At 43.0% G+C, this 24,600-nt stretch overlaps 3 protein-coding genes across 3 annotated transcripts in view; 2 read left to right on the top strand and 1 right to left on the bottom strand.

Annotated features, from left to right (window-relative positions):
- LOC125785661 (sodium channel subunit beta-1-like) overlaps window positions 1-24,600 on the bottom strand; it is a 493,013-nt gene that overhangs the window by 251,125 nt on the left and 217,288 nt on the right. The window lies entirely within an intron of this gene.
- Window positions 17,299-20,918, top strand: LOC125784860 (uncharacterized). The gene has a single exon (XM_049468819.1). The coding sequence runs from the start codon at window positions 17,626-17,628 to the stop codon at window positions 20,884-20,886; it is 3,261 nt and encodes a 1,086-aa protein (XP_049324776.1). The 5' UTR covers window positions 17,299-17,625; the 3' UTR covers window positions 20,887-20,918.
- LOC125784858 (uncharacterized) lies at window positions 20,925-24,544 on the top strand. Its single transcript, XM_049468816.1, has one exon. It carries the CDS (start codon window positions 21,252-21,254, stop codon window positions 24,510-24,512), a length of 3,261 nt encoding a protein of 1,086 aa, XP_049324773.1. The 5' UTR covers window positions 20,925-21,251; the 3' UTR covers window positions 24,513-24,544.

The raw sequence follows: 24,600 nt of genomic DNA, 5'->3' as shown, positions 1-24,600 counted from the left end.
GGAGTGCAGGAGCTGTCAGAGCTTCCACCAAGGATACAAAGGTTTCGACTGAGATTAATGAGATACCTGTACACTATCACCCATACTCCAGGCAAGGACTAATGTCTGCAGATGCACTGTCACACTTACCTGTTGCACAAACCAACAGTGTCCACAGTTCTGATTCAGATACCATGGAGGACACTAACATTTACGTCGATTCTGTTCTAGAAGGCCTACCAGTAAGTGCTACATACCTGTCTGAACTCAGAAATCAGCTGAAAGAGGACAGCACTTGCTCTGAAGTCATGAGACTATGTCAACAAGGCTGGCCTGAACGAAACAACACGACAGGGGTAGTGAGACATTACTGGCCGGAAAGAGCCACTCTAACAGTTCAAGATGGACTTTTGTTAAAACAGTCTAGATTAGTTATTCCCTCAGCAATGCGCAACTCAGATTTGGAGAAATTGCATGAGGGGCATCAAGGAATTAACAGATGCAGACTACGAGCCCGAGAGCCTGTATGGTGGCCAGGTCTGAGTGGACAGCTGCAGGATCTGGTTCACAACTGTAAAATATGCATCAAGCAAAGAGTAAACACACTCCTGCGAGACCATGGCAAACACTAGGAGCTGATATGTTCACATTCAAAGGGAACAACTATCTTTTGGTAGTAGACTATTTCTCAAGATTTGTGGAAATGGCACAGCTTACGCCTACCAGATCAGAAGATGTCATTGTGCATCTCAGGTCTATGTTTTCCAGACATGGCATTCCAGAGATTCTGTTCTCGGATAACGGCCCACAGTTTTCCAGCCAACAGTTTGCAAAGTTTGCAGAGGATTACAGCTTTCAGCATGTCACTAGTAGCCCACATTTCGCGCAGAGCAATGGTGAGGCTGAACGACATGTTCAGACTGTGAAACAGCTACTCAGTAAAGCTAAAGACCCTTATCTAGCACTTCTTGCATATAGGTCCACACCCATGGCCCATGGCTACAGCCCAGCCCAACTGCTGATGGGACGGAGGCTACGTACTCCTGTGCTCCAGTGTGCTTCACTTTTAATCCCTGAACTTCCTGACTTTGGTGCAGTGGCTGACAAAGAAAACGAGAGGAGAAAAAAGGAGGCTACAGTTTACAACGCCAGCCACAGAGCAAGAGACCTTCGTCATCTAGCACCCTGAGAAAGAGTTTGGAGAAACTGTGAGTACTCTTAAATACTACTGACTTATTAATGCAGACTATTACTGCACTTTGGTCAGTTGCTAATATTGTATAGAAGTTAGACTAATCTGTGTAGCAGTGTGGCTAAGCTAATGCTAATGCTAATGTAAATGCTGTTGTTGTGGTGTGTAAGTCAAAGGAACAGTCAGTACTAGTTTGCAGTATAAAAAGTATTATTAATTCAAAGTTTATCTGTTAATAAGGCATTATGTGCAAAATTCGACCTTTAATTTGTAAATGTTTGGTTACTATAATCCTGCACCTCACAGAGGTTATGGTTTCTCTACTGTTTTGGTAGCAAATAATTGGTAAAGTCAAGTAAACTGAGCCAAAGCATCATGGTCATGGTCATGCTGACCGACATCATAAGAAGTTCATGACTACACTTCTAGACATTTCCAGAATTGCCCTCTGGGATCAATAAAGTACCTACAGTTGCAAGAAAAAGTATAAAGTATGTGAACCCTTTGGGATTATACTTGGATTTCTGCATAAATTGGTCATTAAATGTGTTCTGATCACAACAATAGACAAACACAGTCTGCTTAAACTAAAAGCACACAAAACATTATATATGTTTGCATGGTTTTATTGAACACAACATGTTCAAGGGAATTTCAATCCCTTGAAATTCATCACACTGCTGAATTGTGATGCATCAAGAGCCACAGTATCCAGGGTAATGTCAGCATACCACCAAGAAGAACCAACCACATCCAACAGGATTAACTGTGGATGCTGTAAGAGGAAGCTGTCTGAAAGGGATGTTCGGGTGCTAACCCGGATTGTATCCAAAAAACATAAAACCACGGCTGATCAAATCACGCAGAATTCAATGTGCACCTCAACTCTCCTGTTTCCACCAGAACTGTCCGTCACCACAATCAATTATTGTGCTCTAAAACCAGGAGTTTCAGTTTCATTCTCCAACCCCTGTATTGTACAAGATGTCCAAACCTGGACCATGGACCCATGGTTGTTTTCCAAGTCTCTCTTATTGTTCAACCGAAGAAATCCTTCCAGATAGTCAATGTCTGGGGCATCTACCCTCAAAAAAGGGGAACCAACATTACAGAGACTAGCCTCTACAATCATTTTGTAGATTCAGCTTCACCTTTGCTGCTAATTGCAGCTGATTACTTTAAGATGCTTAGCAAGCTGCAATCCAAACTCGACTAGGATGGACATTTCAAGGGTCAACCAGCTAGATGTCTCTGTCTTTGCCTATTCCTACCCTGAGCCCCACACTTCTTGGTGTGTTGTTGCATTTCAGGAAACATAGTGGTGCCATTAGTGATAAAATCCAGAGGATGTTTTATGAGGTGTGCGTACTACTAGAGCAACAACCCCCTCTTGAGATTTCTTTTGCGTAACAATGAGAAAAATAAGCTACCTGACATCTATGAGTGGCAGGTTCTTCCCTGTGGAACTACCTGTAGTCCCTGTTGTGCTTGGTGATATCCTAAACAGTGAACCTGAAGATAATGAAAGGTTCTTAGTCAAGCTGTTCTTCTATGTGGACAACTGTTTGCTGAGAGTTTCATCAGTGGAGGAGACTCAGCAGTTGGTTAGCATTCACTGTGGCATTGTTTCAATAAGCTTCTGCAACGTCACAATATTTATTTCAATCCAGTTTTGCTGGATTAATTTTTCACCAAGATCTTGCAGCAGCATTGATGATGGTAGAGTCTGACCACTGCACAAAGCAGCTCTTCTCCATCCAGCACACCCCAAAGATTCTCAATGAGGTTAAGATCTGGACTCTGTGGTGAACTCTCTCTCAATCCATGTGTGAAAATGATGATCTCATGCTCCCTGAACTCTTTCACAATTCCAGCCCCATGAATCCTGACATTGTCATCTTGGAATATGGCCGTGCCATTGATTGAATAATCTGGTCTATATTCAGTATATTCAGGTAGTCATCTGACCTCATTCTTTCAGCACATACTGTTGCTGAACCTAAACCTGCAGACCAACTGCAGCATCAACCAACCAACCCCACATCATTTACTTACTTAAATCCAGGTGGAGACTTTTTTTTCATGTCCTAGCTAGTCAGCATGAGCTAAGATTATAGATCAACAGTTGTGGAATAAGCACAGAGATCGGGAAGACCCACAGCTACCAGCTACTAAGAATAACATTGTCCAAATGTTTGATAGCACCAACAATGGACTGCCCAGAAACAATCAGCTCTGTGTGGTATGTCTTAAAACCAACTTTGTACCATTGATCAAAGGACGGATTAAGAATAGTCTGGGCCCCTGGGCAAAGAGTTGCCCAGGCCCACCTGGTAAACGACTTCTATGAAAGTCAAGTGCACCATAGCTGGGGCCCTCGTGATCAAATGCCCTCTAATGGTAATCCCTGCTCTTCTCTAGGGCCCCCTGGTACGGGCTCTCATAACCAGGGCCGTCTAAAAATATGCCCTCCCTCTTTCCTAGGACCCCTAATAGCCAGAAGTAAGAGCAGTGCCACAACACCTCATCCATTTTCATGCATAAGGGGACCAATAGCATGGCAAAATGTTTTAAGCCAGGGCCCCCTTGGGGCCCCCTGACCTCAAGGGCCCCTGGGCGATGGCCCCACTGGCCAGTCAGTAATCCAGTTATCCATTGATCCCAAACACTACACAGATCTGTACCTGGAAACAACTTGTAGATGAGCTTAAGGAGCTTCATGGGTCAGGAACCAGGCAAGGTACTCTGCAATGTGAACAACAGAGATGGCCCTGTACATTAAATCCACTCCAGTTTAACTCTGTTTTCTGCTGTAAAAACTGTATGTATAAAAACGATAAAATAAGACACATTAGTACTGCAAAAGTAATACATGCTCTAGAACCTCAATAAAGCGGGGAACATTTTTCAAGGTGTCATTTTAGTAGCAAAGTTCATAGAAAATAATACCACAGACTAACTGCTGTTCCATGTAATGACGTTTATTAATATTAGCAACAAATATTTCAAACATTACACATGTATTTACCCAATTTAGTGGGTGTGGTTAGACTAGACAATCACAACAAACCATACTTACTGAAGTCTGAACAGAATAATGTAGCTTTATATAAACGGAATGGCAATCCACTAGATCAGCTGAACTCAGAGCGGAAAACGGAGTGAAATCTAGACATTGTATGTTTTTATTGAGCATTTAAACATATTCTGGCTGTTTTTTACGCTTTGAAGTACAAACAGTAGTAAAGTACAACAGAAGTAAAAAGTCGCCGACCCGAAGAAATGGAGAGAAACGAGTGCAAACGCAAACAAATTAATCCTATCCGGCCTTACACCATTCCTCCAAATCAACAGCGCCAGTACACCAGGAGACAGGCCAGTACACCAGGATACAGGCAGTACACCAGGAGACAGGCCAGTACACCAGGAGACAGGCAGTACATCAGGAGACAGTCCAGTACATCAGGAGACAGGACAGTACACCAGGAGACAGGACAGTACACCAGGAGACAGGCCAGTACACCAGGAGACGGGACAGTACACCAGGAGACGGGCCAGTACACCAGGAGACGGGACAGTACACCAGGAGACGGGACAGTACATCAGTAGACAGGACAGTACACCAGGAGACAGGACAGTACAACAGGAGACAGGCCAGTACACCAGGAGAGAGGCCAGTACACCAGGAGACAGGAAAGTACACCAGGAGACAGGCCAGTACACCAGGAGACAGGACAGTACACCAGGAGACAGGCAGTACACCAGGAGACGTGGACGAGGCTGTAGGAGGGCAACAGCAGAAGGGCCGCTCGCTCCTCCTTTGTGCAAGGAGGAACAGGAGGAGCAGTGCAAGAGTCCTGCAAAACGACCTCCAGCAGGACACTAATATCCATGTTTCTGCTCAAACTGTCAGAAACAGACTCCATGAGGGTGGAGTTAGGTCCCGACGTCCACAGATGGGGCTTGTGCTCACAGCCCAAAACCGTGCAGGACGCTCGGCATTTTCCAGAGAACACCAAGATGGGCAGATTCACCATTAATGCCCTGTGATCTTCACGGATGAGAGCAGGTTCACACTGAGCACATGTGACAGACGTGAGAGAGTCTGGAGACGCCGTGGAGAACGTTCTGCTGCTGCTGCTGCTACATCCTCCAGCATGGCCGGTTTGCAGTGGGTCAGTAATGGTGTGGGGAGGCATTTCTTTGGAGGGCAGTACAGACCTCCATGTGCTCTCCAGATGTAGCCTGAGTGCCGTATGCTGGTGCAGTGGGTCCTGGGTTCCTCCTGATGCAGGACAGTGCAGGACCTCATGTGGCTGAAGTGTGTCAGCAGTTCCTGCATGATGAAGGCATTGAAGCTCTGGACCGACCCCCCCATTCCCCCCCGTTCCCCACATCTGGAACATCATCCACCAACTCCACACTGCAGCACAGACTGTCCAGCAGTTACTGACGCTTTAATCCAGGTCTGGGAGGAGATTCTTCAGGAGAACATCTGCTTCCTCATCAGGAGCGGCCCTGTGTCTCCTCCTCTGTTGCTCACCTGTTCATTTGTAGCTCCGCCCCCTGTCCCAGGTGTGTCCTATTTCCTGTTCGTGTCCACCACTATATATAGTCCGAAATTGTGTACTTAAGCAGTACGTACTGGTTTTGGGGTGAGTACGCGCTTCTCGCCGGGTAAAGCAGTACGCTCTTTCAGTACGCCAGACCGCAGTACGGCACGCAGCCTCGGACGCACTACATCCACCACCTTACCTCTGACGCCCTTTCACCTCTCACCCCTCCTAACCAGCGGCACACTTTACAGAGCTTTACCCAAATAATTTCATTAAAATCCCCTCATTAATCAGCTCTTATTAACAAATAAACCCCAACCTGTCCTATTTAATAAACACTGACTGTAAATAAAACTTAAAACTAATATTTTCCTCAAATCTGAAATATTTAATATTAAAGGAGCTTTCATTACGTATATTTGCTAATGGAATAAAACAAATATCAGAAAGTTTCAAAGGTAAATACCAAAATGTTATTTAATTCATGCCATTTCACCTTTTCTATCATAAATATTTAAACACATGATCCTTACTGTTATACATTATCTTTTACTGACAGTGTTAAACATAAAGGCCAACTTATAGATATAAATTAAATATGCTACCAAAAATGTTATCAATAGAACCAGTCAGTTTCGGGAAAACTAGGGATCAGATTTGACAATAAAATGTAAATTCAAAAATATTTTACTTATATTATTTAATAGACTTTTTTTCCTTCACTTGCATATTTACACATTAAATAAATTCCCCACAAAATACAAGAATCACAAGTCTCTTCAATTGTTTTATTTATTTATTTTATTCGTTATTCATTTTTCTCCCTCTCTTCGTCTTCCTCCTCTCTTTACTGGCAGAATAGTTAAATCTGAAACACACACAGATTAAATCAGTTTAGCTTGGTCATTAAACAAATATAATATAAATTCAGAACAACATAAAAGTCTAACAGTCCTGGCTGGTTAGCTAGCTATTTAATAAAACTAAATGAAATGGTCAGATTTTGGTTATAATTTATTAATGTGATTTTTGGCAACCAGTCTGTCTGTCTGTCTGTCTGTCTGTTGAAAAGCCTCTCTGATATCAGCAGCCTTTTTTCTCAGATGAGTTTATACAGACTGATCGGTATTAAATTAAACCTGCCCCAGCTCCTCAGCACTGCAGCAGTATACAGGGCTGTAGTGAGTTAGTAAACGCTGGTGTTGTAGAACAGAAGATTAATAAAGAGTTATGATAAGTTTGATAACTCTAGCTAAGCTAACTGATCTCAGTAGCACAGGGCTAACGCTGCTCAGTAAAGCAGTTCAGATACGAAATTAAAGTTATTCTGTCTGCAACAGCATTAATAACAAACCCTCACACCTATAACTCGCTACTTTAACTCAAACTAACCCTCATAAATCTCTCATTTACAGCCTGATATCACAAACAACCAAAACAGTTTAAATATCTGAATCTCCTCACCTCATAAACCTCTCTCTCTCTCCACTCCTCTCCTCCACTCACTGCCGGGTCCCTCAGCTCAGCGCGGCTCCAGGTGGATTGTGGGAAATATTAGCGGGTGAAGTGTGCTGGGATTGCAGTACTTCATCCGGGAACTTTTCACGTACTCAAACTCGACTACTGCGCATTCGGACACACTACCCCATCTCACATACTGCTTTTGCATACTGTTTAGTCATCTGGAAACACCTTAGTTAAGACCACGGTGGTTTAAACCAACATAGTTCAGACTTCTGTGGTACCAACAAAGTACGATGGTTTCGGGAAACGGTCGTACTTCAGATGTTAGTTAGTTTAACGATGCATCGTTACCACGTTAGTTCAATGCTAGGCTCCGTCGTTGTATGGGAAACGCACCCCTGGACTGAGGAGTAACGGAAAACACGAGGACCACTGACAGACGTAAAACATACAGGGATGGATGAACGTGTTCGGCCAGACTTTCCCAGCAGAAAACGTGCAAAACTCACAATCTTTAAAATATTATGCCAAAAATATGTTTCTAATGTATCATTTAGGCTATTTATATTGTAATTATCACCAGAACATAACGGACAACAATACTATTAATAAAATAACAATGAACTGCAAGTAAAATGTACACAATAATTGCTATATATTAATTATTATTTGTAACAGACAGTGTTACTTAAAAAAACATACACATATTTGCTATTGCAATATTTTTTTTAAATAAAATAATCACCATTCTGAATGAGTCTTATTAAAATGAGACATGAGAAATGTGTTACTCAGTGGTTCAGCAGAGCGCCTACGACGGTGCAGCGCGCGGTGTTCTGTCGAATTGTGCAACCCATCGAGATGTGCTTCTCAACACCAGCGCCCATGCGTGGAAACATTTTTTATTAATTTATTGTTTTTTTTATGGTTATTCTGTTATTTTGGTTGCATTAAACAACCAGAAACCCCTTGCCATTATTTCTAGTATTACAAATGCGTAAATGACAGCTGATGATAATGAAAGTAATAATAAGTTAGCAATAATACAAAAAATAAGGTTTATAATCACCCCTAATAACCCTAAACTGTCTCCTGATATTTTGATTCAGGCTTTCCAAATATTCTACCGAAAGCATGTTTAAATATGGGGCTTTTTCTAGCAATTTTATATTTAAAAATTAAATATGCACTAGGGTAGTACGGTTTGACAGGGTAGCAAAACTCGTCAGAACACCGGATGGAAGCCTAGTTCAAATCCCAGTCGTGGTTTTATTCTCATAATGTTTTTTTTCATAATGGCAATTAATGTTATTATTTTTTACATATATATTAATGTAGCCTACATATTTCTACGTATTTCCTGTAATATATTATTTAACAAATACTAATTGATAACATTTGTATAGGCCTAGAAACACGTTGTATTGGCTAAATAATAAATTTTCTTTATTCACACTCTGTCTGGCCCTGTTACCTCCGGAGGATAATTAGGTAATTCAAAACACCTGCTTATTGCATATCTTATTCACAGAGTGCATATAGCACAGTGGGTTTAAAAAAAATAATTATTACCTATTTCATAAATGTTCACATCATTAAGTTATCTTTACTCAAGAGATGCCTGCTTGAATAATTGACATACATCTTTCCAAGACTGTAAAATACATTTTAGCTAAAGAGCACTTCTCTTTTCACTACACTGAATTCATGTTTGCCAAATAAAGCTAAATGTTAAAGACATACATTAAAAAAAGGACTGAATTTTATTATTTTACCTGGGCGCACATTGGTAAAAGTGAAGTGGCTCAATTAATGTAATTAACACAAACATTAAAAAAATAGGTACACTTGACATCTTAAATCCTCGTGCAGCAATATTAATGTGATTTATCAGCTTTCTGAATCCTACCGTGCATCGTCTGCACTAACCACCAGGAACTAAGCTCCTAACGACAGGTCTAGAGCTGTAGTTGGAACGACGCAGCTGAACCATGGTAGTTGCGAACATTCGCTGGAACTACGGTTCTGGGAAACACCTGAGTAGCTTAACTAAGGTTCGCACTATGTAAGTTACTAACGTGGTTTCCTCCATAGTTCCAACCACGCTTTTGGGAAACACCTGCGTCGCAGCTGCATCGTCCAGACTATGTAAGTTGCTAACGTAGTTAGCAACTACGCTTTTGGGAAACGTACCCCTGGACTTTTGAGTTAAGTTTATGTTTATTTTGTGTTTGTTTTTGTTATTAAATTTATAATCGTTTGCATTTGTGTCCTTGTCCCTCCTGCACCCATGTATGATTCCAAATCCAGACCTCCATGGGAAAATAATGTTCTTTTACATTGATCATTTTAAGTTACTTTGTTCTCAACGCATTAAAAACATTGTAGATCATTTATATCTAGATTTCTCTGATAACTGGCCACTAGATGGAGACTATGCTGTGTTGTTTTGTGATCATATGAAGACACACCTGAGACACACCTGAAAACATTCTAAAATCTGACTAACCAATCTGAAACCAGTCTAACCAGCTCATGTGACACTTCCTGTAATCTGATCACACCTCAGACATACTCTTAGAAAGAGACACTGCGTTACAACACGGGAAATAGAAAGGTAGGATCAATATTTATCTTTAAATATTCTTATAAAATATTTTCATTTTGAGTTTAATTTTGCAATCTTGTTGAAGCTCATACATTTGAATTTTACTAGACAGAAATGCAGCAGATTTTCAGGAGTTTTTTCATGTTGTAAAAGAATCCCTGTGAAAAACGAGGCAGCTGTTTTAGAGGAAGCTGTGTTTAGCTTTTAATTTGCTCGATTTTTTATCAATCTCTTTATTTACATTTCACATTAAAAGAAGGAAGTGCTTTATGGGTTTAGGTGGAAAACTTTTAGTTTTGGCTGAAATGTTTCAGTGTCTGAAATTTTGATGAATCCTTTAACTACACATCACTAGAGCAACAATACTCAAATACAGTAATGAAAGTGTTGGAACCTGTAAAATGATTTCTCCCAGTCCTTACAGAGTATCGGAAATACACACAATTAGAGAACATGCACATCACATGTAGTCAAGTAGCTTTAGTTTTATTGTTAATACAGTACATGTACAGGAAATCCAGAGTATTATACTTCTGTTACTCTCCTACCCAAAGTAACAGCCAAAAAACATAAAGTGATAGTTTACTAAAATTCAACTAAATCAAATTATAAATGATATAAGAATGAAATAAACACTAAACAAGGTCATATAGACATACAGTATATGAGACAAGAGACAAAAGACAATAGAGCAATATAAAAGTGAGAGTGTACCAGTTAGATATGATGGGAGATTAAAGAGGGAATGACAGAACCAGTAGAATCAGAACCCGTATAAACATTAGTGCAAATATAGAGTTTAAAAGCTTCAGTTCCTCTGTTGATTCCAGTACTGGTTTACCAGAAAATCCTGAAGGAGAATATCTGGCCATCTGTTCCTTAGTTTTATTTATTGTTGTTTTATTGTTTTATTTGGATCCTCATTAGCTGCTGTAGCAATAGCAGCTAATGAGGATCCAAATAAAACAACAAAAAAATTGGGCATAAATCAGTTGGATAAACAAAGTTAATCCAACTGATTTATGCCCAAATATAATATATTTATATATTTAGTATTAGTTGATTTTCACTGATCCACCTTGTTACTGATTTTAGTTCTTTATTCAACCTATTAGAAAGATCATTAACTCTGGTAGCTGATGCATAAAGAGTAGTATCATCTGCATACATCTGTAGCCTGGCTTCATTCAATACTAAAGGCAAGTCATTTATGTATATCGAAAATAATAATGGCCCAAGACATCTTCCTTGTGGTACTCCCAGATTTACATTTTTACTCTCAGACAAATTTCCATTGTAGTAAACCCTCTGACTCCTATCCGAAAGATAACTTTTAAACCATGCTATTACAGTTGGATTTATCCCATAACAGGCTAGTTTTTTTAATAGCAAATCGTGATTCAACACATCAAACGCAGCACTTAGATCTAAAAGAACTGCTCCCACTAATTTTCTTCCTTCCAGTTCTTTTAACCAATCATCGTTCATCTGAATTAATGCAGTGGCTTAGTGACCTAAAGCTCAGGAGTAACTTGGGTTCTGCAGCAGGATAATGACCCAAAGCACACAGAACAACAAGTTCACTTCTGAATGGATTAATAATCTAAATGCAGGTTTGGAGGATCTAGTTAAAGTCTGATTGAGATGCTGTGGATGATCTTATCATGATTAAAACAGTTTTGTAAAGAAGAATGGAACTAAATTCCTCCACAGTGATGAGAAAGACTCGTTATCAGTTATCAGTAAAGCTTGATTGCAGTTGTTGCCGTGGAACAACCTAGTTATTAGATTTAGGGGAAAATTCTTTTTTACACAGGGCTAGATTGGTTTGATTTTTTTTCTTTTAGTAAATAAAATTATCATTCAGAAAGTGCTTTTTATATTTACTCAGGTTTGTCTGATATTAAAGTTAAAAAATATTGTTATGACATAAAAGGAAAACCAAAAGAAATCTGTGGGGGGCAAATACTTTTTCTTTAACACCAGTTTCAGACTCTTCACTCTGGAGAAAATGTGTAGAAACGTCTACAAGCCTCTACCCTTAACTCAACCCAATTCTCCCACTCTTACTACCAGCAGCTAGAACATCAGCCTGATGGTATGATATAGACTGGGGGGGAGAAGAACCCCTGCTGGGTAAAAACCCAGGGCATATAGAGCAGAAGCCCCGCCCCCAGGAGACTAAATTCTTTATGGAGGGGTAAATTATCCCAAAATAACCCCAGTTCTGTATTACTGATTAAACTAGATTACTTCAAACAGTTATTAGCAGTAAGTATTATTATATGATTGGTCATGTTCTATAATTTATACATATCTATTTCATTTCTATTCTACAGGTTCCCCTGAGAAGAGTGATCCCCTTTCCCTCCCCATCAGTGGATCCTCCCGGTGGGATAAAACAGCCTCTTAACTGGATCCATTTGGGCTCTACAGCTTTATTAAAGACAGGAACAGGAGGTCAGTAAACACAACTACACTCCCACTCACTAATGTCCCCGGGGTTATGGTGATGAGGTGAACTGTCTTTATCACATAATAATATGATATGAGTGTGATTTCTCTACATTACTCTGCTCTGAAGGTAGATGGTAGTTGTTAGCACTGTAAGTCTGTTGGGAGCTTCAGCTAAAAGTGCTGTATTTCAGAATGCTGGGGGAGAATGGAGTTGGGCTGTTTAACAAAAGTTCATACTGGTTATCATGTTTCACTACTTCCCCCAAAGTCCATTTCACTCTGGATTTCTCTTTAAATGCTGATATTTCTCTGTAGTTTTGGGAAGGAGACAGTAATGATGCTGTAGATTGGGGGTTTAGTCTTTTTAAATGAGTATATTTTAATGTGCTGAGTAAGTGTTTAATGAAGAGCTTTAGCAGGAAACAGGAGCAGCTGTGCGTGTGAGAGAGATTTAATTCATATTTCTACATAAATAAATAGTTTTTAACCTGTGAACTCGACAGTAGTGATGCTGTGTTTGCGTTGCTAAATAAAACCACTGATGCTGTTCATCACCAGCCTCTGTTATAAAGAGGAAATTAAGGAGGAAACTGGCGCTAAGCTTGGTACAATCATTAATTTTACATAAAAAAATATATGTTACAGATTAATCGCATGCTTTAGCACGTTAACGTTGACAGCGATGGTTAAAACATTTAACGTTTAATGAGTTTCTCCTTTTTCTCGATTTTCTACAACAACAGCTCACACTGCTGCTATGGGGTTCAGTACTTTAACCACAGTAATGATGATTAAATGAGACTAAAACGTGCTGCAGCAGGTTTTTATCCTTCCAGAGAAAAGAACAAACATTTAAGTTATGAGACAGAAATGTAATCCAGCAGGTTTTTATCTTTCTAGTGAAAAGAACAAGCATTTAAAGTGTGTTAAAGTGTGTGTATGAATAAAAGAGTGTACAGTACAGTATAACACTACAGTGTTGGATTAAGACATAAGTGAGTGTTTATTATTCCAAAATAACTTTTTTTCTGTAAATCCTGATTTTTTAAAATAATTCTGATACACTTAACCTTTCTTCTGTCTGACTTACTGAAACATAAAATAGTAGAAATCTCTACTTTACCTATAAAATCTGTACTAAATCTATACTTTATATACTTATGTCTTATTATGTACGGTCTTCACTATGAGGTCATAGAGCTCAGTATAGATTAATAGATAGTCTTTATTGATCACAGTGGAAATATGTTTTCACCATCATTTATAGCCTTACAGAGAAACACACATAAATCACTCAACACATACTCTTCTATACTGGGGTCAAATGACCATTTCCTGTAATTAAATGTAGGATTAGATTCTTCTCATCTCAGTAAAACAAGTTAAATGTGATTTTGTCTGTGGTTCAGAAAATACATGTAGATTAACAGCATCTTACACTGTTTCTGTTACAGTGTAATAAACAGTGTAATTACAGTTAGTTATATTTGTGTAAATACATATTGGAATATTTTGCTTATGGAGTCTATAGCTGAAATGTCAGCAATGGGTGTTCAATAGATAAATTCACTAATTAGGGTTCTTGGATGTTTTTGGACGTTTATAATAATAATTGATTAATAAACATTTTTTCTGAAGTGGTATGAATGCACTTTGTCAGCAATAAATGTAGAAATAGAACTAAATGAGATTTCTCCTGAAATATGAAGATGTAGGAGGGTGGGGTTATTGGAGATCTGTCAGAAACTGTGGGAGCAGCATTCTCTTTTGTGCTGTAGTGTTTTTGATAAGCAGTGTTAAAAAGAGGGAGAGCGGGAAACTGGAACGTCTTCACATCAGTGGAGTAAACTACTGAACATCATGAACAATGTTCACCACCCTCGTCATCATCAGACAGAGGATCTGAAAACAGAAAGACAGAAGGAAATGGGGAAAAGCATCTGAACGTGATTCACGTCGTATTTATGAGCTAGAAAGTCGTATTTATGAGTTTCTAAGGTGAAGCTGAAAGCAGTATTATAATAATTGGACACTGAAGTCCTGCGTTATTCTGTTTTCTACAGTTTGCTCATATTTAGACTCTGGATCTAACATCAGTTTTCAGAAATGAACGGGGTTTTCAAAAATCTAAAATATGGTCAGAACCCTATAGGTTCTGTTCTGTGTTCAGATGTTGTGTTTTTCTCCTGAACATCACGGAATCCTCTGATTTACAAGATTTTCTAAATGAGAATATTGCTAAATACAAGCTAATATTTTCTGTGATATTTTAGCTGAAATATCTCATTATCTCCAGTGAGATTCTTAATTATCACATGAACAAGCATGATTTTCATGATCAAGGTTTCAGAATCCAGGATTGATTAGATTCTGAATAAGTTCACTTTATTATACTGAACTGATGTTATGTTATCGAGCCTGACCCAGAAAAGAAGGTCAAATCACAAACGCATTAATATCAACATTTAAAACATTTAAATGAGCTAGCAGTGTGCTAATCTCTACTCTACCTTATAGTCTAACAGACTGTACATCATACTGGCTTCCTCTTAAACTGTTTTTAATCTCTGTATGATAATGAGCTACAGCTGAATCTGATTGGACGTTGCTCTCTATGGTGATTGATGTGTTTTTGTTCTGATGGGAGTAAAATGTGCTTCAACTGGTTTTCTCTTTCTGAACAAAAGGAAAATACAGACCGTTCCTCATTCCTCAGCCCTTCTATAAAAGTGCAGCTAAAAACCAGAAGAAAATAAAGTCAATTCCAGCTGCTGGCTTTAATAGACTGTAGATAGTTCCATGGAAATGAGGTCCAGTAGAGTTATGATCCAGACTCTTCTGTACAGTGTACAGGTGGGATCCATCGATTATCCAGTATGAGTTCTGCAGCTGTAAAAGCAGACAGTAGTAGAGTTCACTGCTATGATGATAAATCAAGGTTTGAAATGTTGCTTAAAGGTATAGATCTGGAGTTATCCGTAATCTTTTCTCTCTCAGTGTTGATCTATCAGAATTAAACTGTCTCCAGAACACTGAGAGTGATGGACAGAACCAGAAATAACACATAAAAATCCCTGATTCTCCTAGAAAACATAAATCACAGAGGGGAGAGATCATCAAGTGCATATAGAGTTAAATAAATCTATATCTACATCTCCAGAACACCATCTGGTGGATCAGAGTTTTAGAAGATATAAAAGTCAGACTGCAGAAATGATCAGAAAGAAGATCCTGTAAATCAGAGTCTGTATATTTGATCAGGAATCTGGATGTTCAGAGTTGAGTTGAGTTTATTTACAGAAACGTATGAGAACAGCTCAGTCTATCATAACCAGTCTGTCAGGTTCAGGAGTTCAGAATCGTTCCTTCTCTCGCTCTGACTGAATAGAACATTTAGGGTTAAACTCTCACTGGGGTAAAGGGGAGGATAAGAGTGAAAGAAGAAGAGGATAAAGGAGTGAGGAGAGGATGATATTATCAGTGTAATGGGAAAAAGGGGGGATTTAATTAACAGAAAAAAGACATTCTACAAGAGACAGTTTGTTGTAGAGAGAATCTCTCAATGGATATTTAAACTTGTGGATATTAAATATGATATTATTGGTCTGAAATTATAGCCTCTTCAATGGTGAACCATGATGTGCGAAGGCTTGGATTGAGCCACACTGCCAGTGGATGAAGGACAAAAGCTTGGGTATATAATTTAAATGATGGAAAAAGAGACCTCCCTTTATTTTACTACACTGTGTAGTGGATAACTTTCCAAATGTAGAAAAAGAACTTGGATTTAAGCTCGTCCCAGATAACAACTGGTGGGGGAAGAGAGATTTTGAATTAGGGAATTAGAGAAATTAAACCAATTAGTGTGTTTTCACACCTGTAGTCTGTTTCTCAGGTCCGAATCAGTTCATTTATTTTGGTTGTTTTCCCCATAGATTTGGTTTGTTTTCACACAGGCACAAACCTAAAAGCACAAAAATGCTCCCCAACAAACCAAACAAGTACAATGTCTTCTCTGATTGGTCAGAGCTGTCTGGACTGCACTGGCAGTGAGCAGGGAATGCTACGTATACCATGTTCACTGTAAAACAGATTAACATGGAGGGGCAGCAGAGCTGGCATTATTTACTAACTGTATTAATTATCTGGGTAATTAGTAAGCTGTTTAGCTCAAACCTTAGGGGTATATTTAATAGTCAGTTCACATTGAGATTACATTCTTACCGTGAACAGAACCGTTTTGGAGTTGGTTTGAAACCAAACCAAGATCCACCTCCTTTTGTGGGTCTAGGTTTGATTGTTTTGGTCCAAATACGAGTGCAGTTACTGTTTTCACACCTATAGTTTTGTTTTGTTTGTATTTATATATTATTGTATTTATTCTTTGACCATGCTAGATACTTATCTTGATGATACAGCATTGTTTTATTTATATCTTATTAGATATAGATCATTTTTCAAGCCTCAGTTAGCACAGTCTTATATTTCTTACTGTGTTTTCTTGTTCTGTTCTGGTTGTTTGCTCTACTGTGTTGTTTTGTGTAGCTGCTACTGGCTGCTAAATTCTCTTCAGGATCAATAAAGTATCTATCTATCTCTCTACCTGCCAAAACCACAGCAAGCGCAGAAACAAAGTGTCCATTTTAACCAGATCAAATAGTGCTGGTGTAAAAATGAGACAATTTAAGATAAAATTCCATTTAAATTTTGGTCACTATATCATTTAGAGGGGAAAATATACCAGGATACTTAATGAAATTAACAACAGGGACGATGCTAGAAAGCTTTTAGTACTAGGGTCATAACTAAGAGGAAGAAATCTGAATTTATTTCAGTTCATCTTATAACCTTATAACCAGAGAAAAGCATAAAATGATCAAAAAGTGTTTAAATATGATTAATTTATCAATGAACAATCGAATATGGTCTGCAGAAAGAGATATAAAATGAGCTGTATTGTCCGAAACGTGGGCCAAAGCTGCTGGGACACAAGTCGGGGTCTGATCAGCCCTGGCTGGGTCGCCTGAGGGAGGGTGTCTGATGTTGTGAGACCCGAAACACCTAAGGATCTCAGGAAACATCACTGATGATGTGTCCCAGTGCATCCCCAGATGTATCTACACACCTTTAACTGGTTTGACCAGTGACTCCCAGGAAGAGACTGGGTGACAACCAAGAAAGACTGGTGACAACTGGAAAGACAGTGACAGCACGGATAGACGGCATCCGGGGCAGGAAGGGTTAGCACCCCGACCTGCATCTCCTGTGAGGGAGAACCCAAACAAGCTACAGATCAACCCACGGAGAAATACCCCCAGGGGAGCCTGAGAGGGGGGGAGGATGAGCACCCCAATAGGACGGACCTAACAATGACGACTTTGGATAATGGAACTTCGATTATGATAAACAGATGCATCTGCGGCAAGATTTGTAAGAACAATCGAGGCTTAAAAATCCATCAGAGCCGGATGAAATGCTTGGAGCAGGAGAATGCAGCACAACGCACAGGATTAACGCCTGGTGAGACGCAGGAGGGGCCCGGCCCGGAGACAACCCACAGAGCCCAGAACCTCCAAGTGCGAAATACTCCAAATCCGAGTAGAGTAGTCCAGAACCATCAGATTAAGTGGCCTCAAGCGAAGCAGCATGGGCTGTGGCAACAATTCGATGAGGATACATCTAGGATTATTAACTCAGCAGCAAAGGGAGATGTAGAAGGTCGACTCAAGTACATGACCACCATCATTACAAGTTTCGGTGCAGAAAGGTTTGGGGTTGAGGAACCCAAGTCCAGCAAGCCCACATTCAGCAACAACCGCAGGGCAGACAAGATCCGAGAACTACGGAAAGAGTTGCGCATGCTAGCAAAGCAGTTCAAACTAGCAGCAGAGGAGGAGAAGCCACCCCTTGCAGAGCTCCGACATACCATCCGGAAGAAGCTCAAGTCCCTACGTAGAGCTGAATGGCACAGGAGAAGGAGGATGGAGAGAGCCAGGAGGCGAAGTTCCTTCCTAGCTAACCCCTTTGGATTCACAAGGAAGTTGTTAGGACAGAAAAGGAGTGGGCGGCTTGAGTGCTCCCAAGAGGAAGTGGACAACTTCTTACACAACACTCTCAGTGACCCAGATAGAGAGCAAGGGCTTGGACCACAGAGAGCCCTCTTGGATGTCCCGGCCCCAATAATAGAGTTTAACACTTCAGAACCCACTTGGAAGGAGGTACAGGAGGTGACAAGAGCAGCCAGATCCAGCTCTGCTCCAGGACCCAGTCGAGTACCCTACAAGGTGTACAAACGCTGCCCAAACCTCCTCAGAAATCTCTGGAAGTTGCTGCGAGTGATTTGGAGGAGGGGGACCATCTCAGATCAGTGGAGGCAGGCGGAAGGCGTCTGGATACCCAAGGAGGAGAACTCAACTAGGCTGGAGCAGTTCCGATCCATCTCACTTCTCAGCGTGGAGGGAAAGATCTTCTTCAGTGTTCTTGCCAGAAGGACGACAGACTTCCTCCTGAAGAACAAATACATTGACACTTCAGTACAGAAGGGTGGCATTCCTGGAGTCCCTGGCTGCCTGGAGCACACTGGAGTGGTCACCCAGCTAATCAGAGAGGCTCGTGAAGGGAATGGAGACCTGTCAGTGCTTTGGCTGGACCTAGCTAATGCATATGGGTCAGTCCCCCACAAGCTAGTAGAAATCACTCTGAACCACTACCACATACCCCATAAGATCAAGGACCTCATCCTGAACTACTATGGGAACTTCAGGCTGAGAGTGACTTCAGGTAGCACAACATCCAACTGGCATAGGCTAGAGAAAGGGATTATTACAGGCTGTACAATCTCAGTCATCCTGTTCGCCCTTGCCATGAGTATGTTGGTGAAGGCAGCTGAGACAGAGTGCAGAGGCCCCCTGTCCAAGTCTGGAGTTCGACAGCCCCCCATCCGAGCCTTTATGGATGACCTGACGGTCACCACTACATCTGTGCCTGGATGCCGGTGGATCCTTCAGGGCCTGGAAAAGCTCATCAGTTGGGCAAGGATGAGTTTTAAACCATCAAAGTCCAGGTCCATGGTCCTGAAGAGGGGGAAAGTGTTGGACAAGTTCCGCTTCTCTGTGAATGGTGTGGTAATACCATCCATCACTGAAAAACCAGTCACAAGCCTGGGCAAGGTTTTTAACTGTAGCCTCAGAGACACAGCATCAGTCCAATCCACCATCAAGAAGCTCGAAGCCTGGTTGTCCACCGTGGACAAGTCCGGCCTTCCCGGAAAGTTCAAGGCATGGCTATACCAACATGGCATTTTGCCCCGTATCCTCTGGCCTTTGCTGGTGTACGAGGTGACCATGTCAACTGTGGAGACCATGGAAAGAAAGATCAGCTCCTATCTCCGAAGATGGCTGGGCCTACCACGAAGTCTTACAAGTGCAGCGCTGTATGGAAAAAGCAACAAACTACAGCTTCCTTTCAGCAGCCTGGAGGAGGAATTCAGAGTCTCTCGCACAAGAGAGGCACTAGTCTATCAAGACTCCAGTGATACCAGAGTTGCAGCAGCAGGCATAGTGGTAAAGACAGGCAGGAAGTTCAAGGTTCAAGAGGAGCTGGAGCTGGCAGAGTCCCGGCTAAGACACAGGGCTCTGTTGGGCACGGTGGCCATTGGACGAACAGGACTGGGGTTTATTCCTCAGCCACGCTGCGACCTGGCCCAGGGAAAGGACAGACGTCATCTTGTCCTGGAGGAGGTGCGGGCAGGGGTTGAAGATAAAAGGACCAGCAGGATGGTGAGCATGCAGCAGCAGGGAGCATCGACAAGGTGGGAAGGAGCGCTGGAAAGGAAGCTGACCTGGAATGAAATCTGGAAGGCAGAACCACAGCGCATCAAGTTCATGGTCCAAGCTGTGTATGACGTGCTACCCAGTCCAGCCAACCTGCACACCTGGGGAAAAAGTGACCTACCCACATGTCCTCTCTGCCCAGGAAGGGGCACACTGGAACATATCCTTAGCAGCTGCCCAGCAGCCCTCAGTGGAGGCCGCTATCGCTGGCGTCATGACCAAGTATTGAGGGTAGTGGCTGAGACTACTTCCACTGCAGTTGCCAACAACAAGCACATCCACAGCCAGAGGTCAGTATCCTTCGTAAAAGCTGGAGAAAAGCCACGAGCACAGCAGACATCACCAGCCAGCCTAATTTCATCTGCATCAGACTGGGAAATGAGAGTGGACTTGGGTAGGCAGCTCAAGTTCCCAGAGTATGTGACATCAACTTCTTTAAGACCAGACCTGGTGCTTACATCTCTCTCATCCAAGCAGGTACTCTTACTGGAGTTAACAGTCCCCTGGGAGGACCGCATGGAAGAGGCTAATGAACGCAAGCGACTCAAGTACCAAGAGCTGGTAGAGGAATGTCAAAGGAAAGGCTGGAAAGCCCACTGTGTGCCAATAGAGGTGGGATGTCGAGGCTTCGCAGCCCGCTCCCTATGCAAGACCTATACCCTCCTTGGCGTCACAGGAGCTGCAAAAAGGAGAGCTATCAAGTCCGCTACAGAGGCTGCAGAGAGAGCCTCAAGGTGGATTTGGATCAAAAGGTCCGAAACGTGGGCCAAAGCTGCTGGGACACAAGTCGGGGTCTGATCAGCCCTGGCTGGGTCGCCTGAGGGAGGGTGTCTGATGTTGTGAGACCCGAAACACCTAAGGATCTCAGGAAACATCACTGATGATGTGTCCCAGTGCATCCCCAGATGTATCTACACACCTTTAACTGGTTTGACCAGTGACTCCCAGGAAGAGACTGGGTGACAACCAAGAAAGACTGGTGACAACTGGAAAGACAGTGACAGCACGGATAGACGGCATCCGGGGCAGGAAGGGTTAGCACCCCGACCTGCATCTCCTGTGAGGGAGAACCCAAACAAGCTACAGATCAACCCACGGAGAAATACCCCCAGGGGAGCCTGAGAGGGGGGGAGGATGAGCACCCCAATAGGACGGACCTAACAATGACGACTTTGGATAATGGAACTTCGATTATGATAAACAGATGCATCTGCGGCAAGATTTGTAAGAACAATCGAGGCTTAAAAATCCATCAGAGCCGGATGAAATGCTTGGAGCAGGAGAATGCAGCACAACGCACAGGATTAACGCCTGGTGAGACGCAGGAGGGGCCCGGCCCGGAGACAACCCACAGAGCCCAGAACCTCCAAGTGCGAAATACTCCAAATCCGAGTAGAGTAGTCCAGAACCATCAGATTAAGTGGCCTCAAGCGAAGCAGCATGGGCTGTGGCAACAATTCGATGAGGATACATCTAGGATTATTAACTCAGCAGCAAAGGGAGATGTAGAAGGTCGACTCAAGTACATGACCACCATCATTACAAGTTTCGGTGCAGAAAGGTTTGGGGTTGAGGAACCCAAGTCCAGCAAGCCCACATTCAGCAACAACCGCAGGGCAGACAAGATCCGAGAACTACGGAAAGAGTTGCGCATGCTAGCAAAGCAGTTCAAACTAGCAGCAGAGGAGGAGAAGCCACCCCTTGCAGAGCTCCGACATACCATCCGGAAGAAGCTCAAGTCCCTACGTAGAGCTGAATGGCACAGGAGAAGGAGGATGGAGAGAGCCAGGAGGCGAAGTTCCTTCCTAGCTAACCCCTTTGGATTCACAAGGAAGTTGTTAGGACAGAAAAGGAGTGGGCGGCTTGAGTGCTCCCAAGAGGAAGTGGACAACTTCTTACACAACACTCTCAGTGACCCAGATAGAGAGCAAGGGCTTGGACCACAGAGAGCCCTCTTGGATGTCCCGGCCCCAATAATAGAGTTTAACACTTCAGAACCCACTTGGAAGGAGGTACAGGAGGTGACAAGAGCAGCCAGATCCAGCTCTGCTCCAGGACCCAGTCGAGTACCCTACAAGGTGTACAAACGCTGCCCAAACCTCCTCAGAAATCTCTGGAAGTTGCTGCGAGTGATTTGGAGGAGGGGGACCATCTCAGATCAGTGGAGGCAGGCGGAAGGCGTCTGGATACCCAAGGAGGAGAACTCAACTAGGCTGGAGCAGTTCCGATCCATCTCACTTCTCAGCGTGGAGGGAAAGATCTTCTTCAGTGTTCTTGCCAGAAGGACGACAGACTTCCTCCTGAAGAACAAATACATTGACACTTCAGTACAGAAGGGTGGCATTCCTGGAGTCCCTGGCTGCCTGGAGCACACTGGAGTGGTCACCCAGCTAATCAGAGAGGCTCGTGAAGGGAATGGAGACCTGTCAGTGCTTTGGCTGGACCTAGCTAATGCATATGGGTCAGTCCCCCACAAGCTAGTAGAAATCACTCTGAACCACTACCACATACCCCATAAGATCAAGGACCTCATCCTGAACTACTATGGGAACTTCAGGCTGAGAGTGACTTCAGGTAGCACAACATCCAACTGGCATAGGCTAGAGAAAGGGATTATTACAGGCTGTACAATCTCAGTCATCCTGTTCGCCCTTGCCATGAGTATGTTGGTGAAGGCAGCTGAGACAGAGTGCAGAGGCCCCCTGTCCAAGTCTGGAGTTCGACAGCCCCCCATCCGAGCCTTTATGGATGACCTGACGGTCACCACTACATCTGTGCCTGGATGCCGGTGGATCCTTCAGGGCCTGGAAAAGCTCATCAGTTGGGCAAGGATGAGTTTTAAACCATCAAAGTCCAGGTCCATGGTCCTGAAGAGGGGGAAAGTGTTGGACAAGTTCCGCTTCTCTGTGAATGGTGTGGTAATACCATCCATCACTGAAAAACCAGTCACAAGCCTGGGCAAGGTTTTTAACTGTAGCCTCAGAGACACAGCATCAGTCCAATCCACCATCAAGAAGCTCGAAGCCTGGTTGTCCACCGTGGACAAGTCCGGCCTTCCCGGAAAGTTCAAGGCATGGCTATACCAACATGGCATTTTGCCCCGTATCCTCTGGCCTTTGCTGGTGTACGAGGTGACCATGTCAACTGTGGAGACCATGGAAAGAAAGATCAGCTCCTATCTCCGAAGATGGCTGGGCCTACCACGAAGTCTTACAAGTGCAGCGCTGTATGGAAAAAGCAACAAACTACAGCTTCCTTTCAGCAGCCTGGAGGAGGAATTCAGAGTCTCTCGCACGAGAGAGGCACTAGTCTATCAAGACTCCAGTGATACCAGAGTTGCAGCAGCAGGCATAGTGGTAAAGACAGGCAGGAAGTTCAAGGTTCAAGAGGAGCTGGAGCTGGCAGAGTCCCGGCTAAGACACAGGGCTCTGTTGGGCACGGTGGCCATTGGACGAACAGGACTGGGGTTTATTCCTCAGCCACGCTGCGACCTGGCCCAGGGAAAGGACAGACGTCATCTTGTCCTGGAGGAGGTGCGGGCAGGGGTTGAAGATAAAAGGACCAGCAGGATGGTGAGCATGCAGCAGCAGGGAGCATCGACAAGGTGGGAAGGAGCGCTGGAAAGGAAGCTGACCTGGAATGAAATCTGGAAGGCAGAACCACAGCGCATCAAGTTCATGGTCCAAGCTGTGTATGACGTGCTACCCAGTCCAGCCAACCTGCACACCTGGGGAAAAAGTGACCTACCCACATGTCCTCTCTGCCCAGGAAGGGGCACACTGGAACATATCCTTAGCAGCTGCCCAGCAGCCCTCAGTGGAGGCCGCTATCGCTGGCGTCATGACCAAGTATTGAGGGTAGTGGCTGAGACTACTTCCACTGCAGTTGCCAACAACAAGCACATCCACAGCCAGAGGTCAGTATCCTTCGTAAAAGCTGGAGAAAAGCCACGAGCACAGCAGACATCACCAGCCAGCCTAATTTCATCTGCATCAGACTGGGAAATGAGAGTGGACTTGGGTAGGCAGCTCAAGTTCCCAGAGTATGTGACATCAACTTCTTTAAGACCAGACCTGGTGCTTACATCTCTCTCATCCAAGCAGGTACTCTTACTGGAGTTAACAGTCCCCTGGGAGGACCGCATGGAAGAGGCTAATGAACGCAAGCGACTCAAGTACCAAGAGCTGGTAGAGGAATGTCAAAGGAAAGGCTGGAAAGCCCACTGTGTGCCAATAGAGGTGGGATGTCGAGGCTTCGCAGCCCGCTCCCTATGCAAGACCTATACCCTCCTTGGCGTCACAGGAGCTGCAAAAAGGAGAGCTATCAAGTCCGCTACAGAGGCTGCAGAGAGAGCCTCAAGGTGGATTTGGATCAAAAGGTCCGAAACGTGGGCCAAAGCTGCTGGGACACAAGTCGGGGTCTGATCAGCCCTGGCTGGGTCGCCTGAGGGAGGGTGTCTGATGTTGTGAGACCCGAAACACCTAAGGATCTCAGGAAACATCACTGATGATG

This window comes from Astyanax mexicanus, chromosome 1, assembly GCF_023375975.1.
Source record: "Astyanax mexicanus isolate ESR-SI-001 chromosome 1, AstMex3_surface, whole genome shotgun sequence".
Classification (NCBI taxonomy): Eukaryota; Metazoa; Chordata; class Actinopteri; order Characiformes; family Acestrorhamphidae; genus Astyanax; species Astyanax mexicanus.
The sequence above is the reverse complement of the archived record's forward strand: the minus strand, read 5'-3'. Positions and strand labels throughout refer to the sequence as shown.

What these genes read in the sequence shown, in the direction of transcription:
- LOC125784860 (XM_049468819.1), top strand. Translation starts at nt 17,626, where the DNA reads ATGACGACTTTGGATAATGGAACTTCGATTATGATAAACAGATGCATC.
- LOC125784858 (XM_049468816.1), top strand. Translation starts at nt 21,252, where the DNA reads ATGACGACTTTGGATAATGGAACTTCGATTATGATAAACAGATGCATC.